This window comes from Plecotus auritus, assembly GCF_963455305.1.
Source record: "Plecotus auritus genome assembly, chromosome: 3".
NCBI classification, from domain to species: domain Eukaryota; kingdom Metazoa; phylum Chordata; class Mammalia; order Chiroptera; family Vespertilionidae; genus Plecotus; species Plecotus auritus.
The window spans coordinates 97665181-97688002 of record NC_137772.1 but is presented as its reverse complement, the minus strand read 5'-3'; the positions used below and the strand labels follow the sequence as shown (position 1 = coordinate 97688002).

At 41.0% G+C, this 22822-nt stretch overlaps 1 protein-coding gene across 1 annotated transcript in view; it reads right to left on the bottom strand.

The window, feature by feature from the left end:
* Positions 1-834: 834 nt before the first annotated feature.
* Positions 835-22822, bottom strand: part of FOXO1 (forkhead box O1) — a 120165-nt gene continuing 98177 nt past the window's right edge. The window contains exons 2-3 of the mRNA XM_080659830.1: positions 4831-6186; positions 835-4373 (exon numbers count right to left, since the gene is read on the bottom strand). Coding sequence (XP_080515956.1) covers positions 4849-6186 — 1338 coding nt within the window. The 3' untranslated portion in view covers positions 835-4373; positions 4831-4848. The remainder of the gene's footprint in view (positions 4374-4830; positions 6187-22822) is intronic.

Below are 22822 nucleotides of genomic sequence, written 5' to 3'. Positions count from 1 at the left end.
AACTGCGGCTCGCGAGCCACATGCGGCTCTTTGGCCCCTTGAGTGTGGCTCTTCCACAAAATACCACTTGCGGGCGCGCACGTACAGTGCGACTGAAACTTCGTGGCCCATGCACAGAAGTCAGTTTTTGGCTCTCAAAAGAAATTTCAATCGTTGTACTGTTGATATTTGGCTCTGTTGACTAATGAGTTTGTCGACCACTGTTCTGTCACGTCTTTTAAAGAAAGGATTACATTGCTGGAAGGTGGGGAAGAACCTGAAGGCTGAACTGATCTTCTGGTGTCTAAGCAGATAAACATGAGAATAACCTATTTCCTTGTTGCTACTCCAACTCATTTGGATATTTACTTGCCTGGTGAGAGAAGCTAAGAGACTGGCCTTCATCCTGGCTTAAAAAAAGCATTTTAATCATCCTTTATCTAAGCCTAGCTCATTCCTCAGAACATTTGTGAAAACAGCAAAGCGATGCTCCTCCTTCAGAAAGGTGTGTGGTGGTGACAGGAGCACATGTGGCCTTGGAAAGCCATTCCTTTCCACACCCCCAATGCCTGCTCAGCGACCTCACAGCCAGGACCCTAATGTGCCCTTTATGTGCTTTTACCTTCACCACGGTCTGTTCTGACATGAGACTTAACTACCCAGTAATTATTGTACCAGATTGTGGTTTCAGACTTTCCAACGATGAAGTACCTACACTCTAGGGTTATCAGGGATTTTACTTATTCTTAACTCTAGGGGACTATTGTCTGATCAGAGACTGTTTCCCCACCCTCCAAAGGAAACACCAGATTTGAATAAACCATGGCACTGTGGCTGAAAAGATTTAACTCAAATGATAGCAAAACATTTTTTAATACTAATAAAGAGCTTATTCTGCACAATTAGGAAAGAAAGACACCAAACCATTTAAACACAATGTATGTACATTTATGGCTTTATACAGTAATAGCAAAGATTGTTCTTGTGTCTGTAGTACATCAGCATCATCAGGCACTTCTCAGAGTATTGGAACAGGAACATGGAATCCATGGAATCTGCACTGTTACTAAACTCAAGTAGCAAAACGCTGGGGAGCATGACTACATCCTGACAGGACTCACATGGCCACACCTGGCCACACCGCCAGGCTAGGCACCACCCTTAAGGAGAAGGCCAAGAGTCACGCCCAGCAGCTTTGCATAAACCACATTGCGCTTTTCTACTGAATGATTACTCCCAAACTAAAATCAAAAGAGAAACTTCTCATTTAAAAGTCAGTTATAAATTAAGAACTCTTAAGAGCTGAACGTAAAAATTTCGTGGGGGATGTTAGCATGTATCCAGCAGCTGAGCAAGTCTAAATGTATACCTTTGGAGAACCGTTTCCATTTCAAGTGTCTTCTCTTCTTGGGACGTCCCACTGATTCACTGCTTGCTGGGATATAACATTTGCTAATTAATTTAGACTGTCAGTTTGTCAAAGCAGAACTTTCCATGTAATATGTCTATTACCTAAATATATTGCATACGCCTATATTACAGAAACAATACTTTATATTTAAAATTATCTGAATAGCTCTATAATACAATATGCTTTTAATAACAGTACAAACCAAGGAAAATAAATCAAACAAGGCTGCATAGGTGATATCATTTGCACATTTCACAAAGCAATCATGTACAATAACTGTAGACTAATTACTCTAGAAAGTCAGTATTCGTACAGAAAAGAATCACCAGAGGTCACATAATGTTTTCAAAATAGACAAGGTGCCTTTCACTGGAGTTCAATGTACCCCAGGAGCTAGCTACCCAGGATTCATGTCAGAATTTCAACATAAAGAAAAATTTGAAAGGAAAAAAAGGTATTTACACAGACATGGGAGGAAGAAACATCATTTTTAAAGTCACACTGTGAAGCAGTAAGATGCTAATAGTGATGCTAGCGGTCGCTGTCGCTGAGGCGCCTGTGTAATGGCATGGGAGGAGAAGTGGTAGCAGTGGTAAAAGAAACACGAGTACTCTGCACCAACAGGTTCTGTTCCATATGCAGGAGGCTCTGCTGAGAGGCACTAGGACCATGGTCGGCAAACTGTGGCTCGCGAGCCACATGCGGCTCTTTGGCCCCTTGAGTGTGGCTCTTCCACAAAATACCACGGCCTGGGCGAGTCTATTTTGAAGAAGTGGCGTTAGAAGAAGTTAAAGTTAAAAAAATTTGGCTCTCAAAAGAAATTTCAATCGTTGTACTGTTGATATTTGGCTCTGTTGACTAATGAGTTTGCCGACCACTGCACTAGGATATCTAAAACCAGACATATTTTGGAGTGTCCAACAATGAAGATGGCTAGAGAGGTGGTTGTTCAATGAATTTCCAAAATAGAAGTTACAGTGGGCGGCTTACCATAGAGCTGGCCTCCTATAGGAAATCTACCAGGGACACTTATATTCTTGTTAAACATCTAGGAAAAACCAAGCCAACAGAGATGCAATTCACAGACAAGACAAAGCAAATGTGATCTGGGCTAAGTACATAGAAATCAGAACCTTCTCCGGCAGGCAAGAGGAACATTTTTGTTCAGCTGTTCATTTTATTTTGCTGACTTCAGGCATCCACACGACTTGAAAATACCAACACTGTAGGTGGGACACAAAGCCAATTGAGTTATCTGTCAGTTATAGGTAATTGGAAAATATTAAAACCTAATGATCAGAATTATAGTGTAGGTTGCTAAAGGCTAAAGAAATCCTTACCTTACGCAAAGGCCTTTTAAAAGAATTCAAATATACAATGTATACCTGGTTTGTTGATTTTCAAATTAATTGCCCCAGTTTTTAAACAGCTTCTTTCCTACTTGTTAGCCATCTGTACTCATGAACACAAAGCATTCTACAAATCACTTAAGTCACATTTCTAAATCCCCCCCCCACTTTGACTTACTCTCTCCATAGTGTGCTATGTAATCTGCAAGACAGAGGGAAAGAACCATGAAGTGTGAGTGTTAACATACCCCTTCAAGGCAGAACTACAAACCAACCTCCACCTTGACCAACACAGAAGCACAGAATTATGAGGGGAAACATTTGTTGAAGCTCAACTTAAAATGGCTGTTGATTAAAAGCCCCAGTTTGAGAAAGGAGTACTGTGTTAGATGCAGATCTCCCTTTCTGACCTACAAACATTACAAGGCCTCCCAGGAGTAACTGCCACAACAAGCAGACAGGTATCTATAGAAGACTCAATGCTATGCAGTACGCTTAGTTCACAGAGTAATAGCAGATGTAATTTCTTTAAAATACATACATAAAAACATACCAAGTTCTCCTAAACATGAAACGTAAAATGTCCTTAAACTCTACATCACTCTCCTGCCAAAATAGGGCCAGAAACATTGAGTATGCAAGTACTAATTACAATGATTTTAAGATTAGTCAGAAACATCACCAAGCAGCATCCCAAAGTGTACAAACCAAGAAGCACGTACAAAATTAGTACTAATCCAGTTAGAATACAAAATGAAAATTATGGATGCTGTCTCAAATATCTGGAATTCTACAAATTTACAAGTATACTGTAACAAAGTATACTCCAGGTTTAAGAAAACATTACAGTTCAATATCTATTCCAAAAATGATCTCAAGTTCCAACAATAACATCAAAAATCATTTATCTGGAAATTAGAACCATTTATATGTTTGTACAAATTTGCAAATAACAAAATAGACAACAAAAAATAGAAAAGACCTGTACAAGGCTGGTGTTTACTCTATTTTTTTCTTCAAAAGAGTTTGACAAGTTCATTAATTCAGCAGATTGGTGACAGATTACTGGTTCTCATGTGAATTATGTGGCAAAATGAACAGGTTCAAAGCTGTTCAACAAAGGTGCAGAATGGAGAGCTTGGTTCTCTGTGATTCATCAGTTCGGCGGAACACAGGTAGTACAAACAAAAGTTTAACTTATCAAGGACAGGAGACCATCACATTATTACAAAAAGAGTATAAACTTTCCTTGGACCAAATGGATATTTAAAAAAACAAAACACACACAAATACAATTCTGTAGCTACTGCTTATGTACAAAACTTGAAAGCACACCAGGATCTGAAAGTCTTTTCTGCAGTTATATGGTGTAGTGAGTTTGGCACTTGATTGTAATGAAATTTCCAATGGCACAGTCCTTATCTACAGCAGCACATAACCTGCAAACGTTGGGCAAACATCCTGTACAGGAAAAGTGTCTTTGCTGCCAAGTCTGACGAAAGAAAAATAAAATAAAAAAGGTTTTTGGTGTGTGTGTTTTTTAATCAAGAAAATGAAAAGATGGGATGAAGGACATCTTTGGACTTCTTCTCAGTTCCTGCTGTCAGACAATCTGAAGTACTTTTAAGTATAGCCTAAGGAAAAAACAAACACACACAAAATAAAAAATATCCAAATTAAAATCAATGCAACTTAACATGTTGGAGTGACAGACATACTGGGGGGAGGGGAAATAGCTAGAGCTTTCTCAAACAGCTCTGAAATCATTCAATGGGGGAAATTCCACTTAAAAAGCCCTTCAGCATTTGATTTATATTAAATGTATTCATTTATTGAAGAGCTACTAAAAAGATGCAGCCATCTAACTGTTAAAATCTTTACAGCAGTTAGAGGAACGTTCTGTGTTTAAACTGAAAAGGAAAATTTATAAGCTATAAAAAGGGTGAAGAATGAATAATAAAAGATACCTCTCTGCAAGAGATAGCTAGTTGACCTTTAAAAAGTCTTAACCATGGAAGATAGATGGCAAGTTACAGTATTCCTCTCTTTTAAGTTCTGTTTGCAGGTCTTTTGATAGTGGGGTAATCTTACCTGCTCAATAACTCACTCTTAGCCTGACACCCAGCTATGTGTTGTCGTCTTGACACTATGTGGGAAGCTTTGGTTGGGCAACACATTGTCAAAATTAAAATCCAAAGTATCTCCATCCATGAGGTCGTTCCGAATGATAGACTCCATGTCACAGTCCAGGCGCTCAATAAACATGCCGTCCAAGTCACTCGGGAGCTTCTCCTGGTGGAGAATGCCCATCCTGCCATAGCCGTTGCAGCTGCTCACGGAAGAGTAGCCCCCAAGGGCGTTCATCTGCATGGGGTGAGGCAGAGGCACTGGTAAAGCTGTCTTCACTGGGGCCAGGCGGTTCATGCCCGAAGTGTGGGGCATGGTGTTTACTGCGTGGGGCAAGGCACGCCCATTAACTACAGCGGTTGGCTGGGCATGTCCAGGGTGGGAATGGGAGCTGGGATTCAGCATTTTGTTATGAGATGCCTGGCTGCCATAGCTTGGCATGACCGAATTAGGGCCCATCAACACATTTTGGCCCAGGACCCTACTGTTAGGTTGAGCCACCCCAGGATCAACTGGTGCCATAATGTCATTATGGGGAGGAGAGTCAGAAGTAAGTAACTCCTTCAAGAGTCCTGGTGCACAATTATACTGATTCATTCCTCCATAGCTTGATTTATTGTCCTGAAGTGTTTGCATTGACATCTGGGGCAAGGGGCTCATGTTGGATTGGCCATAGGTATATTTTTGGTAGTTTGGACTGGGTGAATTCAGGCTGGTGTTTGGCGGTGCAAACGAGTAGCATGGTGTCTGTTGCATCATGGCACCAGGTGAAGACTGGGTTGAAACAGTTAATGATGGTGGTGATGACAGGAGGTTGAGATTATCCAAAAGGTTTTCCATGTTTTCAGGATTGCTTATCTCTGACAGACTGGGCAGAGTAGAAGCCATCTTTGCAGCGGAGGGTGGGTACACCATTGAATGCACCTCACCATCTCCAAGATCATCCTGTTCAGTCATAATGGGAGAAAGTCTCCCACTAATAGTACTAGCATTTGAGCTAGTTCGAGGGCGAAATGTATTCCAGTTATCAAAGTCGTCATTGCTGTGAGAACCAGGGCTGGCAGGCCACTTAGAGAACTGAGACCCCGGGCTGTCCCCGGCACCCTCTGGACCAGACTGGAGGGATGCTTTTTTCTTGGCGGCTCGGCCTCGGCTCTTAGAAAATTTACTGTTGTTGTCCATGGACGCAGCTCTTCTCCTGGGGGATTTTCCACTCTTGCCTCCTTCTGGGTTGAGCATCCACCAAGAACTTTTTCCAGTTCCTTCATTCTGCACACGGATGAACTTGCTGTGCAGAGATAGATTATGACGAATTGAATTCTGTAAAGCAAAAACATCATGTTAGAAATATAGTACTTCTCCAACTACATGGAAGTACAGATTTCAACCCATACAGTCAGAATGGTTCTGAACCCCACTATAAAAGAGTTCACACGGTAGAAGAAAAATATTATCTTAAAAATAAAATCTGTATCTTAATGAGGGAACAAAATTAAATACTCATTATTATAAATACCTCCTTTTATATAAGTATATTTTATAGGGGAATTACAGAAACTGCTTTTAAAAGCACTTACATTTTGTTTACAGTCAGTGCTATGCAAATAGTACTTCCTAACTAAGTGCTATAAAAACTCTTTCCACTCTATTATCTCTAAAACTACTGCCAATTTCATAAGGTTGCACATATGTCATTTACTCAAAGTGAGAAGTTTTGCATTACTGGGCCTACATGATTATGGAAAAGAAATAAATGAAGCAGCATATATTCTTAGTCAAAAATTAAAACCCTGAAAACTCTAAGACTTAGATTCATTTAAGCCCATAATATCCATTAGGCAAATACAGGTGAATATAAGGAAAAAAAAATGGGTCACTTGTTTTTTTTAATTTTAGAAAGTTGAACTGCCCTCCATCCCCCAAAGAAAAATTTAAATTCAAGTGTTATTTGCCACCCCCTTCTCCCCAAAATAACCAGTAGTATGCACCAACTAATCCAAGGACACTCATCAGAAGTTATTCTCAGTCCAAAAAGATAATCTTGGAGAGGAGAATGGCATGGAGAGTACAAATAGCTTGAGGTCTCAACCTGCTAGGTAAAGCTCCATGACTGAACTGTGCCACATATACTCCTAGGACAATTAGTAGAGAGAAATCAACCTTTTTTATCATTTAGGTGGCTCTGCTACTTACTGGCTACATAACCGCATGAAATTCCTTGGCCTTTATCTATACATATAAAACCCTAATATGCAAATAGATCAAACAGGGGAACAACGTGCTGACCACCAGGGGGCGTGCGCAGAACATGGCGGGCTGCGGTGGGATGGTGGAGCAGGTGAGCAAGGGCACCAGACCAAGGCAGGGTACCAGTCACTGTCATTGGGGTGAGCCTCTGGTGGTTACTGAAAATTCTTTGCTCCTGTGCACCGCAGTCCCACCAGGCGCTTGCACCTGCTGCCAGCACCGGCCCTACTTGCACCCACTGTTGGCGCTGGAGCCACTGCTCGCACCTCTGCCGGCGCTAGAGCCGCCGCTTGCGCCGCCACTCGCATCCGCTGCTGGCGCCGGCCCCAATCACTCCGCACCATCAGCGGGTGTAAGTGGGGCCGGCACCATCAGCACGTGGGAACAGCAGTGGCAGGAGTGGGCTGCCGGCAGACAGGGAACCGGGGGCCTTGTGGGAGGGGCTGGGCGGGGACCTGGAGGATGGGCCAAGACTTGCCCCTGTGCCCACTGCAGCCTCACGGCCCACAGTTTCTTTCAAGGTGCACGAATTCATGCACTGGGCCCCTAGTGGTATATAAAATGCTCAGGGGTGTCTGGTACACAGTAAGAGTCACCAAGAAGAATGTATTAGATATCATCTTTGAAGACACAAGTTTTCACCAGGCTAAGCTCTATTTCCTTCCTCTTATTCACTAGGGTGTGGGTAGGAGGTATTACAAACACAAATCCACAACTCCAAACACACAGTGAAGGGAGCTGGAGACAGTCTCAAGTTATAGTAAAAGCAGCAAAGCCAGGCTGCAATCAAGGAAGCCCCAATTTGACTCCCCTACTGGGCTCACAGCAAGATTGCCAGAGAGCTCCTGGGACATATGGAAGAGGAAAAGTGGGCTCCTAAACCAGAGGACTTAGACTTACATCTTTTTGTCCCCAGCACAGGACAGGGCACACAGTAAACTCTCACTACCTGCTCACTGAGCAGTGTCTGTCATCAAGACCCCAATCCCAAGTCCAGGAACGAGATTCTCCAAGTATCCCAGAACCCTGGGAGCAGGGCTGAGCACATGGCCAGCTGACTGAGCTCCCTAGACTCATCACCCCTCTCCTTGACCATGGAAAGGCCCTGGGGCTGGATTTGTGGTCACCTCAGGATGCACCCACAGTGCCACATCCTCATGCAATCGACATGCCAATCATTGCGCCAGAACAAAGGCAGGACAAGGCTGGAGCTCCAACACAAACCATAAGCTCAACCTTTCTTCTCATTGAAAGAAGGTAGAAAACAAAATGGGGAAATTTTTTTTCACTTTCTTAAAGGAGATTTAAAAGTCAGAGTGAGGCCTTAGCCGGTTTGGCTCAATGGAAGAGCATTGGCCTGCGGACTGAAAGGTCCCAGGTTTGATTCCAGTCAAGGGCACATGCCTGGGTTGCAGGCTCAATCCCCAGTAGGAGGTGTGCAGGAGGCAGCCAATCAATGATTCTCTCTCATCATTGATGTTCTATCTCTCTCCCCCTCTTCCTTCATCTATGAAATAAATAAAAATATATTTTAAAAAAAGTCAGAGTGAGGCCCAACAGTCAAGGCTGAGAAATCCACATCTCAGAATGCCCTCTGACCCTCTGTACTACATTCCACCCAAGGGCTGCAACACAGAAGCTATGTGACAAGCCCTTCTGCCAGGGCACACAGAGAGTATGGGTCAGAAATGGCCCTGAACAGGGTCTTCAGCCTGGACGGTGGGCAGGTGTGTCAAGTGAATGACAGGGAGCGTTCTTTGTTCCCAAGACTTTCCTCTGCCTTTCCATCTATGGATCTGTCCCCAAACTCAATACTTTCTAAAGGAGGCCAAGTACTATGTTTCCTCAATGTCCGATTTCACTCCCATGACACTCCCTTATGGGAAGGTTTTACACATACACACACACTCCCACAGCCACAGCCTCATCTGCTGGGCCAACCAACACCAGCAAACCAACTTCCAAATTCCTCCTTAAAAAAGCAAGCCTGTCCCTGAGGCAGACCAGAATGGAGTTAAGTACTCTGACCCTGCAACATGTTCTACACGCTCAAAGTCTGGACATTTGCACAATATTCCATCATGATACCTTGTTCTTTGAACACAACAGTCACATACATAAACTACAATGAAGAAATCTCTAGAGAAAAGGAAGCTTGTCATTTAGTTAATGATAAAGGGGGAAGATCTTCCTAAATAGTAACTTCCTGGCTATCTTCGCTGACTGGCAAGGAGGGTGAGGAGGTGGGGATGGGGGTAGCCCTGCAGCTCCACAACATTAGATCAGATCATTTGCAACTGCAATTGGGGGGCTTTTTAAAATAAGATTGCAGAATACATGATGATGAATCTTAAAACAATTTTCAGGAAGCATTCACTAATTCAGATGGGACATACATTAACTCACTAATTAGACTTACAAAAAAAAGGTCCCATAGCAATCCCTTACTTATCAAAACATTATGCTACATATTTTTCTAAGAGGACATTTGAGGTCGCTCTTTGAGTAACAGAGCTGTCTCCTAACTTTGCCAACAATTAAAAAAAAAATTTTCCGAACAGGAAAAGGTTTTCTGTGCAGGGCTTGTTACATAAATTCCTGTTTTTCACATAGCCAGCAGGACATTAAAGAAGCTATGATTTCCAGGGGGATAGGGTTGGGGGTGTTGAGTAGGTAAATCTTGTAAAAACTGTGTTGCTATTTAATGATGTTATGTCTGCAAGTCTCTGCCGGACATGGCCAAGGCCAGAGGAAAGTGTAGTTCATCCATGGAGCCATGAAGCAGAACCACATGCATTGTCAGTGCCCTGAGATAGTCAGTTCTTGAACTATGACAACTACTTTGTAAGGAAAGAGGCAGGGTGTGAGGACAAAAAACTCATGCACTGCACACCACTTACCAAATCCTGAGTTTTTGTATAACACCACTGAAGAAAAAGGCAAGTCAGCATATCCCCTCTCCACTGGCTGTATCTCTCTGCAGCCACAGCTTTCTGATAATGCAGAGCTTTCTTTTCTCTGAACATATCTCCCTCTGCAACCTGCTCCCTGACTCTACCCTGCCATCTGCATGCCTGGCCCTCCAAGCAGTGCATTACATTTTTCTTGGGAAGCCAGACCAAATAAACCCCACGGATCACGTGGTAAAGGGGTATCGTGGACAAGATATGCTCTTGCTTGTTCAACCTGCTCTGCTGGCTGTTTCTAAGTCTCAGGTGTTCGGTTTTAAGTGCTCTACAGACTGGATTCCAAGCTCCTTAAAGGGCACAGGGCTAAAGTTTATTTTTATTTCCTAATCTCAAATCCCCTAATATGCCCTACACACAAGATACAGTCAATGGCTATTGTTTATTTACATCTCAAAACATTACAAGGAAGTGTAGTCTAACACACCTTTTATCCATCCATCCATGTACCAATTCATACCAGTTAACATTTACTGGGACCTATTTTCTGCTACGTGTAGCAAAGGACAAAAGAAGGAATTAGACACAGATTCTGCGTGCTAGGTTTTATGATCTACCTAGGGAAAGAAGAAGTCCACCTAAATACACACTCAGGACAGAAACTGATGTACAAAAAGGACTGTTCAGGAGCATCAACTTTTTCCCATCAGAGGTCACGCCCCCATCTATGCCCACCCCCACCAACTTCAGTCTCAGCCCAGTGTCCCTTCTTTCCAGAAGCATTTCCTGATAACCCTACCCATCATGCAGCACTCTAGCACAGGACCTGGTTTACTCACCATGATTCTACTATGCCTGGTCCCTTGGGAGCATGTCTGGCTCCCCACTATACGATAAGCTGCATGAGCTAAGGGTCTGTCTTCATGTAACACTGTATCTTCACAGCTCCATCACCAAGAAGGCACTCAAGTATCTGTTGAATGGATTAATAGGTCCTACATTTACAGGGCTATTGTGAAGATTAAATGAGATAACACACGTTAAGTGCTTACCTCAATCAAAATTAGCTGATGGCATCTATAAAATAACATGTCTACATTTTAAAGACTTATCTAGATTATCAACATCAGTCTCATTTCTTTAACCACATCTTGCACTCTTTCTACTAAGATGAGGCTTTTACATATTAGTTACTAGAAAAATAGACCAGTTTGCAGCTAAGAGTTAAGATATTCACTAGATAGTGTCTCGGATATTAATGTAGTACTCAGATACTAAAGCTCCTCTGTAGACACACTCGCTGGTCAGTGTCATCAGAATTCTTTTTAAAGTGTTGCTGCCTAGTCTTGTGTGTGAGCTGTGGGCTCTCTGAATGCAGCCAGTGTGTGACAGGGAAGTGGCTGGTATCAGAGCAGGGCTACTTGAACAGGTCACAACCTGGCATCTCTGTGGAGAATGGTTACAACTGAGCTCTGCTAGCCCACCACCTGCCTGGCTAGAGAATCTGGCCCCTAGAGACCCTGAGGAACAGGATAAGAACTGCCCCTCCTCCCCCACCCCCATGCTCTTAGCAACCATCACTATCTAAAGCAATAATCAGCCAGCCATTAAGGTGTTAAGCAGAAATCTTTATACCTTTCATTTACTTGGGTTTTTTTTTTTATCTCATTTTAAAAAATTTATATTTGCAAATGTGTTCTATAATATACACGATATACTGGTATAGTATAAATGAATAAATGTAATATCAAAAGGGTATACAATTTTTACAGACACATTTAAGACCACTAGGCTTATTAGAAGAGACTTCCAGTAGACTAGAAACTCCAACAAAGAAAACAAAGGGGACAGAACTAGTCCTAGAGTCAAGTCTAGCAAACTCTTTGGCCCCCTAGTCCTGGGTTGTAGAAATGTTCTGGTCCTGCCCTGGGACTCACCTCTCCTCTCCTCCCCTGCCCTGACACATATTACCCTGGGTTTCCCTACATGCTGACCCTCCTGAATCGTATCTTTTGACCTGAGCTGCAGCTAGGGATCCATCTAACCTGCCCATCTCTGTATGTGGAGACCACCACCTCTCAGCCATGGGTCTTCCCTTCACTGCTGCGCTCCACTTTTCTTTCTTCTTAGCAGTACTCAGACTTCTCTGGTTTCTGTGTTTAACCAAACTAAAACAATACCAGCACTTACCCTCAACACATCCTGCTCATGAAACCCTGATCTTCATACTTTATATCTGTATTACCTTATAGAGTTTACAAACTGCTTTCAACACACCATCCTTGAGGAGTAACATATAAAGCAGGTATTACTGGCCCAGTTTCAGGAAAGGGAAAACTGAGGCTCAAAAGATGAACTGCCTAGGCAGCCGTGGGCAAACTACGGCCCGCGGGCCGGATCCGGCTGTTCTATCCGGTTCTCTTGCTCTCCCCTCCGCTCCTTTACTTTGAATTTATATTAGTTCACACAAACACTCCATCCATGCTTTTGTTCCAGCCCTCCGGTCCAGTTTAAGAACCCATTGTGGCCCTCGAGTCAAAAAGTTTGCCTACCCCTGGCCTAGAGCTAGAACTCAGACCAAGATTTTAAGACTTTGCATGTAACCCCTGCCAGCTGGAAAACCAGCTCTTTGGCTTCACCATCATTAAGAAGACTGAGGTTACATGTGTGCATCTTATGGGAGGGGAAATAATTCTGTTTACAAATACTAGTTTACAAAACTTGTTTTCTGCCTCAATGGGTAATAAATTTTAAAAACATAACTTGCTTTTAATTCCAATGGTTGCTCTTTGTGGGCAACAGCTGAAGTGTGAATTTCAGATAGGCACATAGCCCTGGGGAAAGTTTGTATAAAGAGGTTGTGGGAACCCACAAAGCAAATGGCAAGGTCCTCAGAGTCCACCACAGCCTAGAGCTGCCCATGACCCTGACAGGGGGTAGGTATGAGCAACACTCATCAAAACAAAAGAATTTCCAAGACACTGGGATTCATAACTAAATGAATTTGAAGTTCTAGAAATTCTTTCAAAATGCTAATCTAGATTTTTCCATAAACATTTTATCTAATTTCTTTGAACTTTGTCAGTATGTGTGATTGTTTTGTGTACTCCTGGTATGAACTTTTTACTCCCTCCTCCTGCTTCCTTTCTTTCACACCATCTCTTCCTGAACTTCTACAAGTGAAAACAAACTAAGGAGAAAGTAGGAATAATCTCTACTCAACAGTTTCCATTACAGTTGCTAATAAAACAACTGCAAAATAATCCATTTTGCTTGCAAACAAAGAAAATGACCTTTTGCCAATAGTTCTTTTTACAAGTGATGTCAATGGACATACATTATCAATAGACAACATATAAATTCAACTTTAAAAAGTGTTGTAAGATCTGCTGTAAATAGCTAACCTACAAGCTTATACGTTAGGCCCCAACATTCAGCTTTCCTTTCTTAAGGTTGATTTAATTTCCCAGAAACCTGTCCTTCTTGCCTAAACATTAATGATCCCAAAGGCCGCTCACACACCCTACTAATACGGAGGATTCAGGCTCCTCCAGTAATCCCAGGGCTGTAGACAGAGGTCTTGCAGCCTCATAACATTTTCGAGCTGGAGATCATCTGGCCTAACACCATCACTTTATATTAGGAAAGATAGAGTTCAGAAAGATGAAAATGCAGATGAAAAGCTTATGTGTGTTCATTTACAAAAAAAAAAAAAAAAAAAAAGCAGAACCGAATGGGCTTTATTCCTAGAAGAATATAAAACAAGAATTAAGAACATGCAATGTCCCTCCCCCTACCAAACCAATTCTTAGCTATAGGTTCTCAAACGAGTCAAGATACACACTTACCCTAAAAAGCTTTATCTCTGACTCAGATCATTCCAAAGGAAGGAAAATATGACTACATTAAAGTAGCTTCTACTTAACATAAAAACAAACAACCATGTGGGAGATTATGCACTATGTAAAACAATACCAAGAAAACAAATGTAAGAACTCTTAAGTGCCATGAAACGTTTTCTCCGGGGGAAGGGCATAGTGAGGTGGAAGCCAAGGTCAGACTGACTTCAGGGTCACTCTGAGTAAATCACCTGTTCTCATTCAGCCTCAGTCTTGACATCTGTAAACCAGAAATGAGTGTTACAAAGGATTGCTAGGGACTAATAGGCATAATATACATGGAAAGTGCCCGTCACCTGGCACAAAGCTGAGGAAATAAAGGTTGGTTACTTACTGACAGACAGTAAAGGGGTATATAAACAGGAATTTTTAAGCCATCATGAATGGTTACAACTTGAATAAACACCATTCCTCACAAACTTCCTGTTTAACAGGCAGCTAGCCTTCCTCGGGCTTGTTGTATGTCCTCCTAATGAGTTGCAATCTTTCTTGTACACAAAAACTGTTTTCTCCTCTTAAGAAGATATTAAATTTAAAAATTTGATCATTTAACTAGTGTGTTCTATTAACTTTTTGGGTGACCTATGCAAGAATATATGTATGTCCAAAAAGTTATTCAAGAAGGAGATACACCAACTGACTGATGACAGATTTTATCCAGAATGGCAATTATTATTAAAACTAGAGGCCTGATACACGAAATTTGTGCAAGGGGTTTGGCCCTCACAGCCGCAGCTTCATCCAGAAGGACATCCAGTCTAATTTGCATATTATGCTTTTATTATTATAGACTAGAGGCCCGGTGCATGAAACTCCATAGGGAATGGGCCTAAGCTATGAGTCAGAAATCCTTAGTGCTGCCACCGAGGCGGGAGAGGCTCCCACCACCGCTGCTGCGCTAGCCAGCCATGAGCCCGGCTTCTGGCTGAGCGGCACTCCCCCTGTGGGAGCACACTGACCACCAGGGACAGCTCCTGCATTGAGCATCTGCCCCCTGGTGGTCAGTGTGTGTCATAGCGATCGGTCATTCTGCTGTTGGGTCGATTTGCATATTAGCCTTTTATTATATAGGATAACACTCTTGATACTCTTTCTCATTTCTTCTCATACACTAGTTACCCACCACTCTTTACTTCACAAAGAACAAACCCCAAGAGGTAGGGGATTCCAAGAACATATTGGTAAAGAGATGAGTTACAAGTAATGGACTGTAGTATTAGAAAACAAACACAGAACACATGGAGGGGCAAGGAGAAAATCCTGCCAGAGAGAAAACAGACAATGCTCCACAGTTTGATCTTTAATAAGCTCTCATTATTAGCCAAAAGACTAAATATTTCAGAGTCACAAATCAGCCAGTAACCTCATATATATAGAATTTAAGAAAAAAATCCTGAAGGACAGAAGCAAAAATTCTCTTCATGATATTAAAACTATCTCAAGCTTTTGCTTCTCAGAAGGTCATAATTAAAAATAACAGTGATTACCCTTGCTCTGTTCCACAGGAAAACCCCATTTCAAAGAAAGGTACCATTTCATGAAAGGAAGGGCAAATCCTTTAATTTTCAGAATGTGAAACTGGAAGTCTTTCCTATACCATTTATTGCCATTTGCTTTATACACTATCTACCAGAAATCAGGAACCCTAAAACACAAAACCCAGAAACAAACCAGGTGAGGTTGAAACCTTAGATCCAGGCATCTTTCCTTCTTCCAGGTCATGAATCATTTATCTTAATCACTTTCCTCTACAACCTCCATAAAGGTTGCTAATGTCGCCTAGCCTGCATGGCTCAGTGTTTGAGCATTGACCTATGAACCAGAAGGTCATGGTTTGATTCCCAGTTAGGGCACATGCCTGGGTTGTGAGCACGATCCCCAGTAGGAGGTGTGTGCAGGAGGCAGCCAATGAACGATTCTCTCTCATCACTGATGTTTCTATCTCTCTCTCCCTCTCCCTTCCTCTCTGAAATCAATAATATATACTAGAGGCCTGGTGCATGAAATTTGTGCATGGGGGGGAGAGACAGGGGGCGCCCTCAGCCTGGCCTGCACCCTCTCCAATCTGGGAGCCCTCGGACATCCCTCTCGCAATCCGGGACCACTGGCTCCTAACCACTCACCTGCCTGCCTGCCTGCCACCCCTAACCCCTCTGCCTGCCTGCCTGAACACCCCTAACTGCTTCTGCCTTGGCCCCCGCCACTGTGGCTTTTCCCGGAAGGAGGACCAGATGTCCAGAATATGTCCGGTCAACCCAGTTTAATTAGCATATTACCCTTTATTAGTATAGATATGAGTCAACCAAAAGCTCTCATGAATATAAATTCAAAGGCAAGAATACTGAAACTTAGATTGAATTTTCTATAATAATATCCTACCTATAGGATGTACTATCTAGAATTGTTTTTTATCCTAAATATGCTTGCTGTCTGGAAAACCTGGGAAAAATGAATCTACCAAACGCATAATCTATTTACCAAGAACTGTTACTCTTAGTAAATAGAATTTAAAAGTACAAATTCTAGGTTTATGTGTGTGTTTTTCTGTTTTGCAACTCAGATAAAATAAATCCAGATTACAAAAAGAACAACAAATTGCAATGAAAATACAACACTCTAAATTACATATTATTTGCAATGTAGTTTTCTTAGTTGTACAGAATCTTGAAACCAGTTTATCCTGGTTTGTCCTTTATTCTGGATAAGGAGCATAATGAAACAACGATTTGTGATTAGTTAGTATACATTGTTTTGGGGCAACCTCCCAAAAATTCTTAAGACCTGGTCCCCATGCCAACTCAAACCACCATAATAAAGCAAATATCGCAATAAAGTAAGTCACAACAACTTTTTGCTTCCCAGTGCATATAAAAGTTAAAAATTACATTTACACTAACTATTAAGTGTAAAATAGCATTAGGTCTTCCATATGTGTCCTCCCTGAAACCACACCTCCCTACCATCAAAGACCGTTTGTATCTGAGGCCTACACTTAAGTTCACAAGCACCATTTGTCCACAGGCTCTCACAACACTATGGTGCTATGCTTATTTGTAAGACCCCGAGTTTCCTCCCCAATGTAAACACCGTGAGTAGCATTTTCACCTGTTTGAAAACTCTGCATCAATTGAACAGGAAAGGAGCCTGAGAAGTGCCTCCTCACCCCTCTGTTGTCACTGACACTCTACCAGAAGGAAGCATATTTATGCTAGTGTTGCCCACAAGGACTTGCAACACAAATCAGGTCTCTAATCAAGACCTAAGCCAGCCTGGGAGAATGTTCTTTGTGCCAAGATCATTCCTAGGCTCAGAGGATGCTGGGAGGAACCGGCCTTGAAACCAGATTTAGATGACCTGGGTATATGTCACTACGAATCCTTTGGGTTCCATTATTTTTTAGCTCAGCCCCAGGGCTAGACTAGTCTATATTCCAGAGAGAAGAGACAAAGTCAGAATAAAAAGGATCCTCACTTGAGTGATTAGCAAATATTTTCTTTGTATTAAACTTTTTACTCTAATGCTGTAGTTTGAATTCATGTCTTCTTTGGAAACATCAACAATAGTGTAGCCAAGAATTAAAAGTACAAGACTATGTTTATAAATCTCCAAAGAGAATAACCTCATAGCTACTTTTGGTAGTTATAAATAGCATTATAAATGCATTGATTGCATACAAACACATTTGTTATTTGGGGTTGAAAACAACAGAGAAATTTGTATAGTTAGCTCTATCTTAAAGTTTTAGAGGGAAACTAGCAAAGGAAGGATGAATAAATTATTAAATAAACCATTTCTTATGATTCCAACCAAGACAAAGTTAAGACATTCTCACTCAAGCCCGTCGTTAGTGGCGGTACACATTAAATTCCTTTCGTGCTCACTGTTCTCAGTGTTATCACTCTGACTTTACTCCAGAAGGGAACTATGAACAGCAACCATTGTGGCTGGATTCTTGCAAGCAGTACAAATGTTCTGTATCTTTTCCAAACTACTACATTCGAGGATACACTGAATCACAGCTACAATTTTTACCACAGTATGTGCTTTAGTATATTCACAGGTGCCTTTTCTCCAATTTCTTAATATTATACATCTGTTAATACACTTCAGTATTAAGGGTCTTCCCAAAAGTCAAGGGGTTATATTCTGTCCAAGTTAGGTCATGTATTCAATTTGCAATGAACAAGCTAGATGATGTCTGCCTTATCACATAACCCAAAGAAGCACTGTGAAGATTAAATGAGAGTATGTTTGAAAATTGCACATGCACATTAAAAATGTAAAAGATGCTAACAATTTCAAATATATTAGAGAATTCTAGAAATTCCTGATATTCTGGAACAAAAAACGCACAAAGTTTTCTAGAAGTTGTTAGCCCCATTACTGAAGATACGTAAACAACTATGAGCAGTGTTTAATATTAATTTGCTGTCTTTATTTTTTATTACTAAAAAAGGAAATTTAGTTGAATTCTGAAAACCTAGATAAGATTGTAATGGAGAACTGTTAGTGGCTGAACAAAGTTTGAAAAAATCATTCTCTAGGGCAATCCTACCCACCCCCCATTTTTTTTAAAAGTCCATGACACATTTTCATCAAACAATTAATTAAGACAATATATTGAATATAATGGATAACCATTTTAGTCCTCAAAGTAGCTATATATTACTAGTAAGCTGGAGTAGTATGCAATTTTAGAATATTTATCTTATTGAATCACGGAACTAAATAAATGCTCAGTGTGTGGAGTGCCCAATAAAGATTAGCTGTTAGTATTTGTGAAAACAATTTAAAAAAGCACTAACAAGACATGTCTAGAGAAGAATGAAGAGGTAAGTGTGACTGTATTTGAATTCAGACATAGAAGGAGGGGGAAATAAGGTATGAGGGAACTTGAAAAAGCAAGGTCGGAGCATGTATTTTATCCTGTATGCTACCCACAGGAGAGCAACTGAAAGATCAGAATCAAGTTATAACCTGGAACCTAGAGGAAAGGGCCTGCCTGTCTTCCCGTGAGATGATGGGAGAGGAGAGTCTGTGCTCTACTTGGAAAGCAGATATTTTTGGTTATTCAAAAATTTAAATGTGGGGATGTCTGTATTATTGTGCAAATACATTTTTGTTGATAAGCAAAAGTATCTGAGGGAGGCGCTATCTTTTGGTCTGGTTCTTGCCAACCCAGAAAGGTGCCCTTAATTCCATCCCCTCAACAGGATGCTGCTGCAGCTTTTGTGGAGAGCTTGATGTGGCTAGGGCAGCTTTGAGAAACGTTTATCTACCCCTCTGAAAATCACAGGGTTTTCTATTAAAGCAGCTGTTTGCTTTTGTCTTATGACTGGAATACTACTTGGTTGTTTAAAACTCATGGCATAATATGTGACTTTTTTCATAGTTAGAGGAGGGCAGGATACTGAAGCAGTGACCATTTGTTTCTAAACAAATTTTAAAATTCTCCCTTCATGCAGTCTCGTGTTTTTTTCATACTTTATCCATAGTTTACAACATTTGGCAAACAAATTCAGTTCTTACTTCTTGAAAGGTTTATTTTTGTTTCTTGAGGTCATTGTCTAGGCTCAACCATTAATATCTTTCAGGTTGTTCTTTTAAAACAGCTAAAGGGAAATTAGAGGAAATAATGCCTTGCAAATGTAGCCATGCACTGTTCAACAGAAACATGGATAAAGCTACAACAAATTACTCGTGAGTTAGTACTGCGGTAGGTGTTTATGAGATCCTGGACCAAGACTGACCCATGGGTTGACTTCATTGCTGTGAGGATAAACTGAGATGACATTTGGCTCCCCCATAATTCCACATACAACACTCCCTCCACCACACACACACACACACACACACCATCATGAAAGGCAATATATACACACACAAAGTAACAGGTCTAAATCTTGGGAATTTAATTTTTAATGGTTGATTTTCCCACCAGAATTTGATTATAAATAAACACATGATTGTGGGTATAAACCCTACTCTTACACCTTTCTTCTTCCACAGTCCAGATGCCCTGGCTACCTTCTTTCCTTTCTGTCACAAAATAAGTTAGTGCTATGCAACTTACAACCAAGTTTAAAAGTCACAAGTTACTAGCAAATAAAGAAAGAATAGCAGGTGGTTTAAACATTTTGTAAATAATAGGTCACAAAGTCTACTACTTTGATCACTATTCTGGAGGACAACTGAGGAACAGTTGCTAAGAGAAATCACATCTTAGGTCATTAACTTTCCCATCTATTTCACAGCACTTTCTCCTATGGGGATAACTGTATTCCCCCACCCAAGCACACAAAACCAAAGTATTTCCATTAACTACGTTTCTATCTTCTGGGTTTTAAAATGCTGTATGTGAACTTTTAATCTACAGTCAACTCTTGGGACAGCTTAGCTTAGGTAAGGAGGAAAGCATGTAGATGCTTCGGAGAGGAGAGAAAGAGGGAGAAGGAAAGAAAGAAAAACAGAAATCATGAAGTATAATGTCCAATCTCAATTCTAAAAAGTTGGACTTGCTTTCTTGGTTTGAGATTTCAATGCAAAATATAATCTATCATTTCTGGCTGGTTGGAACAATTTACTTCAAAATAAAAAAAGTTTTGTTAAGAAATTCTGGGGTGGGGCAGGTGGAAAAGATTAACCAGAGAATGTACATGCATAACCAATGGACATAGACCATGGTGTAGTGGAGGCCTGGGTGAGAGACAGGAGAGGGCCAGAGGGGCCAATTGGGGGAATGGAGGAGGGAGGGCATATGTAATACTTTCAACAATGAAGAGAAATAAAAGAAAAAGAAATTCTGCCTCTGCTAAAAGTAAGGCATGGGATGAATTCCAAATCTGCCAATTGTACCTTTACCACCAACCTCCCTACCCCACACTCCATCATCAGCCAATCTACTGAGAACAACAAATGCAAGCAAAGTTGAATATTTAATATTAAAGAAAAGTCGGGAAGAAGTGTATTGATGCAGATGGCCTCACTCAGGGAATGTGCCTTGTCAAACACTTGCAAAAATGTGGCAGCATGCTTTTCTGGGTCCAAATTTCTTCAATTCATCCTTGCCAAACAGTGCAGCTGTCACTCAGACTACAGTTCATGGATATTTACCTAACAACACTGACAACTGGTTCTAAATGTGGATCCTGTTGGTTGAGAACTTTCCTGTGTCCTGATTAAAATTCCTACCTCATAAAGCTCCTGTTGAATTGCTGACAATGACATGATGACAAGGATTCCCCATGGCCACCTCCCTAAATGTTTTTGAGAGGGAGAAAGGCAAACAAGGTACAAGAAGGAGTAGAGAATGGGAAGAAAAGACACAGAGCATTGTAGGTTGATTTGCTTAGAAGACAACAAAATGAAAAAAATTACTTAGAATCCTGAGACTTCTCCTAGGTCAGGAAAATACTGACAGCTTTGGCTGTGACACCACTCCTCACACTGTAAGAACCACGATGTAAGCAGCAGGGGAACAGGTTCTAGGGTCAAGGAAATAGAGCCTAGGGGATGAGGAACCTACACACAGGTAGGTTCTCCCCATTAGCATAAAGAATACAACTAGTATAGAACCAGATTGGGCAAAACCAGCATCTAGGATTGGGAAGTTTCTATACAACATCTGACAATGAGTGTCAATTATGATGTCCCTAAAACCTCTAGTCTACTCTATTTGTAACTAATATAAATGGTGCTCTTTATGACCAGCTACAAGTGGTCTTTATAGTCAGTTTTTTCTTTCACAAGACAACCCTAATGAATATAACGATGGGAATTTTCAGTTTCTAGTTCATCTTTGAGTGTTGTCCTTTATGCTGTTGTTGAGAAAAAGAGCATGTATAACTTTTATAACCAGAATGAAGGTACTTCCTTTGGGGGAACAAACAAAAAAATCTACACTTGTTCCTCTTTTATATATTTATTAAAAATAATAATAAAATTGATTTTCTACAGTGCCAGGACCTGTACTATATGATACACATACATACATAATTACATACACATACAAATATATGCATAATCAAGTAAGATGAAGTTCATCTATATCCTAAGATTTTTGTTTTTCCAGGAAATGATAGCACTTTTCTTAATCAAGAAGCAAAAAAACAAAATACCAATAGTTTTAAAACAGTTTTATGCAAAACAGTGGAGCACAGCAGCCAAGGAACATGGGCCTGTTTTCAGACAAACCTGAATTCAAACCCAGTCTAACACTTAGGAAATGTGTGACGTTGGCTGAGTTACTTACCCGCCCCATGCTTTAATCGCTTCATCTGCAAAATGGGGTAATAGCTGCCACTTCAAAGGGCTTTTATGAGGATAAAATAAGATATTATCACACAAAACCCTTATACCATACAAAATGTCAAGCAAATGTCTTGCCTCTAACTATAGGCAAGGCAAACCTCATGTCCTAAACAAATTCCTAAAGAACCCAGGGCTGGTATGTTCTTTAGGCAAAACACATTCAGGGTACTTAGTCTTAATGTTTATCCAACCATTATTAGCAGTAGCAACAAAAGATGCTGTCATTCGAAGGTGAAAGTCATCCAGGGCACAATTAAGTTGTTCAGCCAGAAGCTCAAAGACACTTCATTTCAGGTCGTTTCCATAGCGCCTCTTAGCACTCACCTACCCACATGTATACAAAAACACTTCAATCAGGTAGACATGGGCCTTCCTGGGTTATGACGTGGGCATCAATATTTTTAAATCCATCAGGAAGTGTTGGGAGAAATAGAAAAGTTACCAAAAAAAATCAAATGTTTCTTGAAGAATGCAGAAAGAGAAGTGTCTAAAGTAGATAGAGCACCACTGGAAATCTTAGCTGGTTTTGTGATCCCTCCTCCCCTTATCTTGAATAAACCCTGAAAAGACACTGCTTGAAGGCAAAAAGGTGAA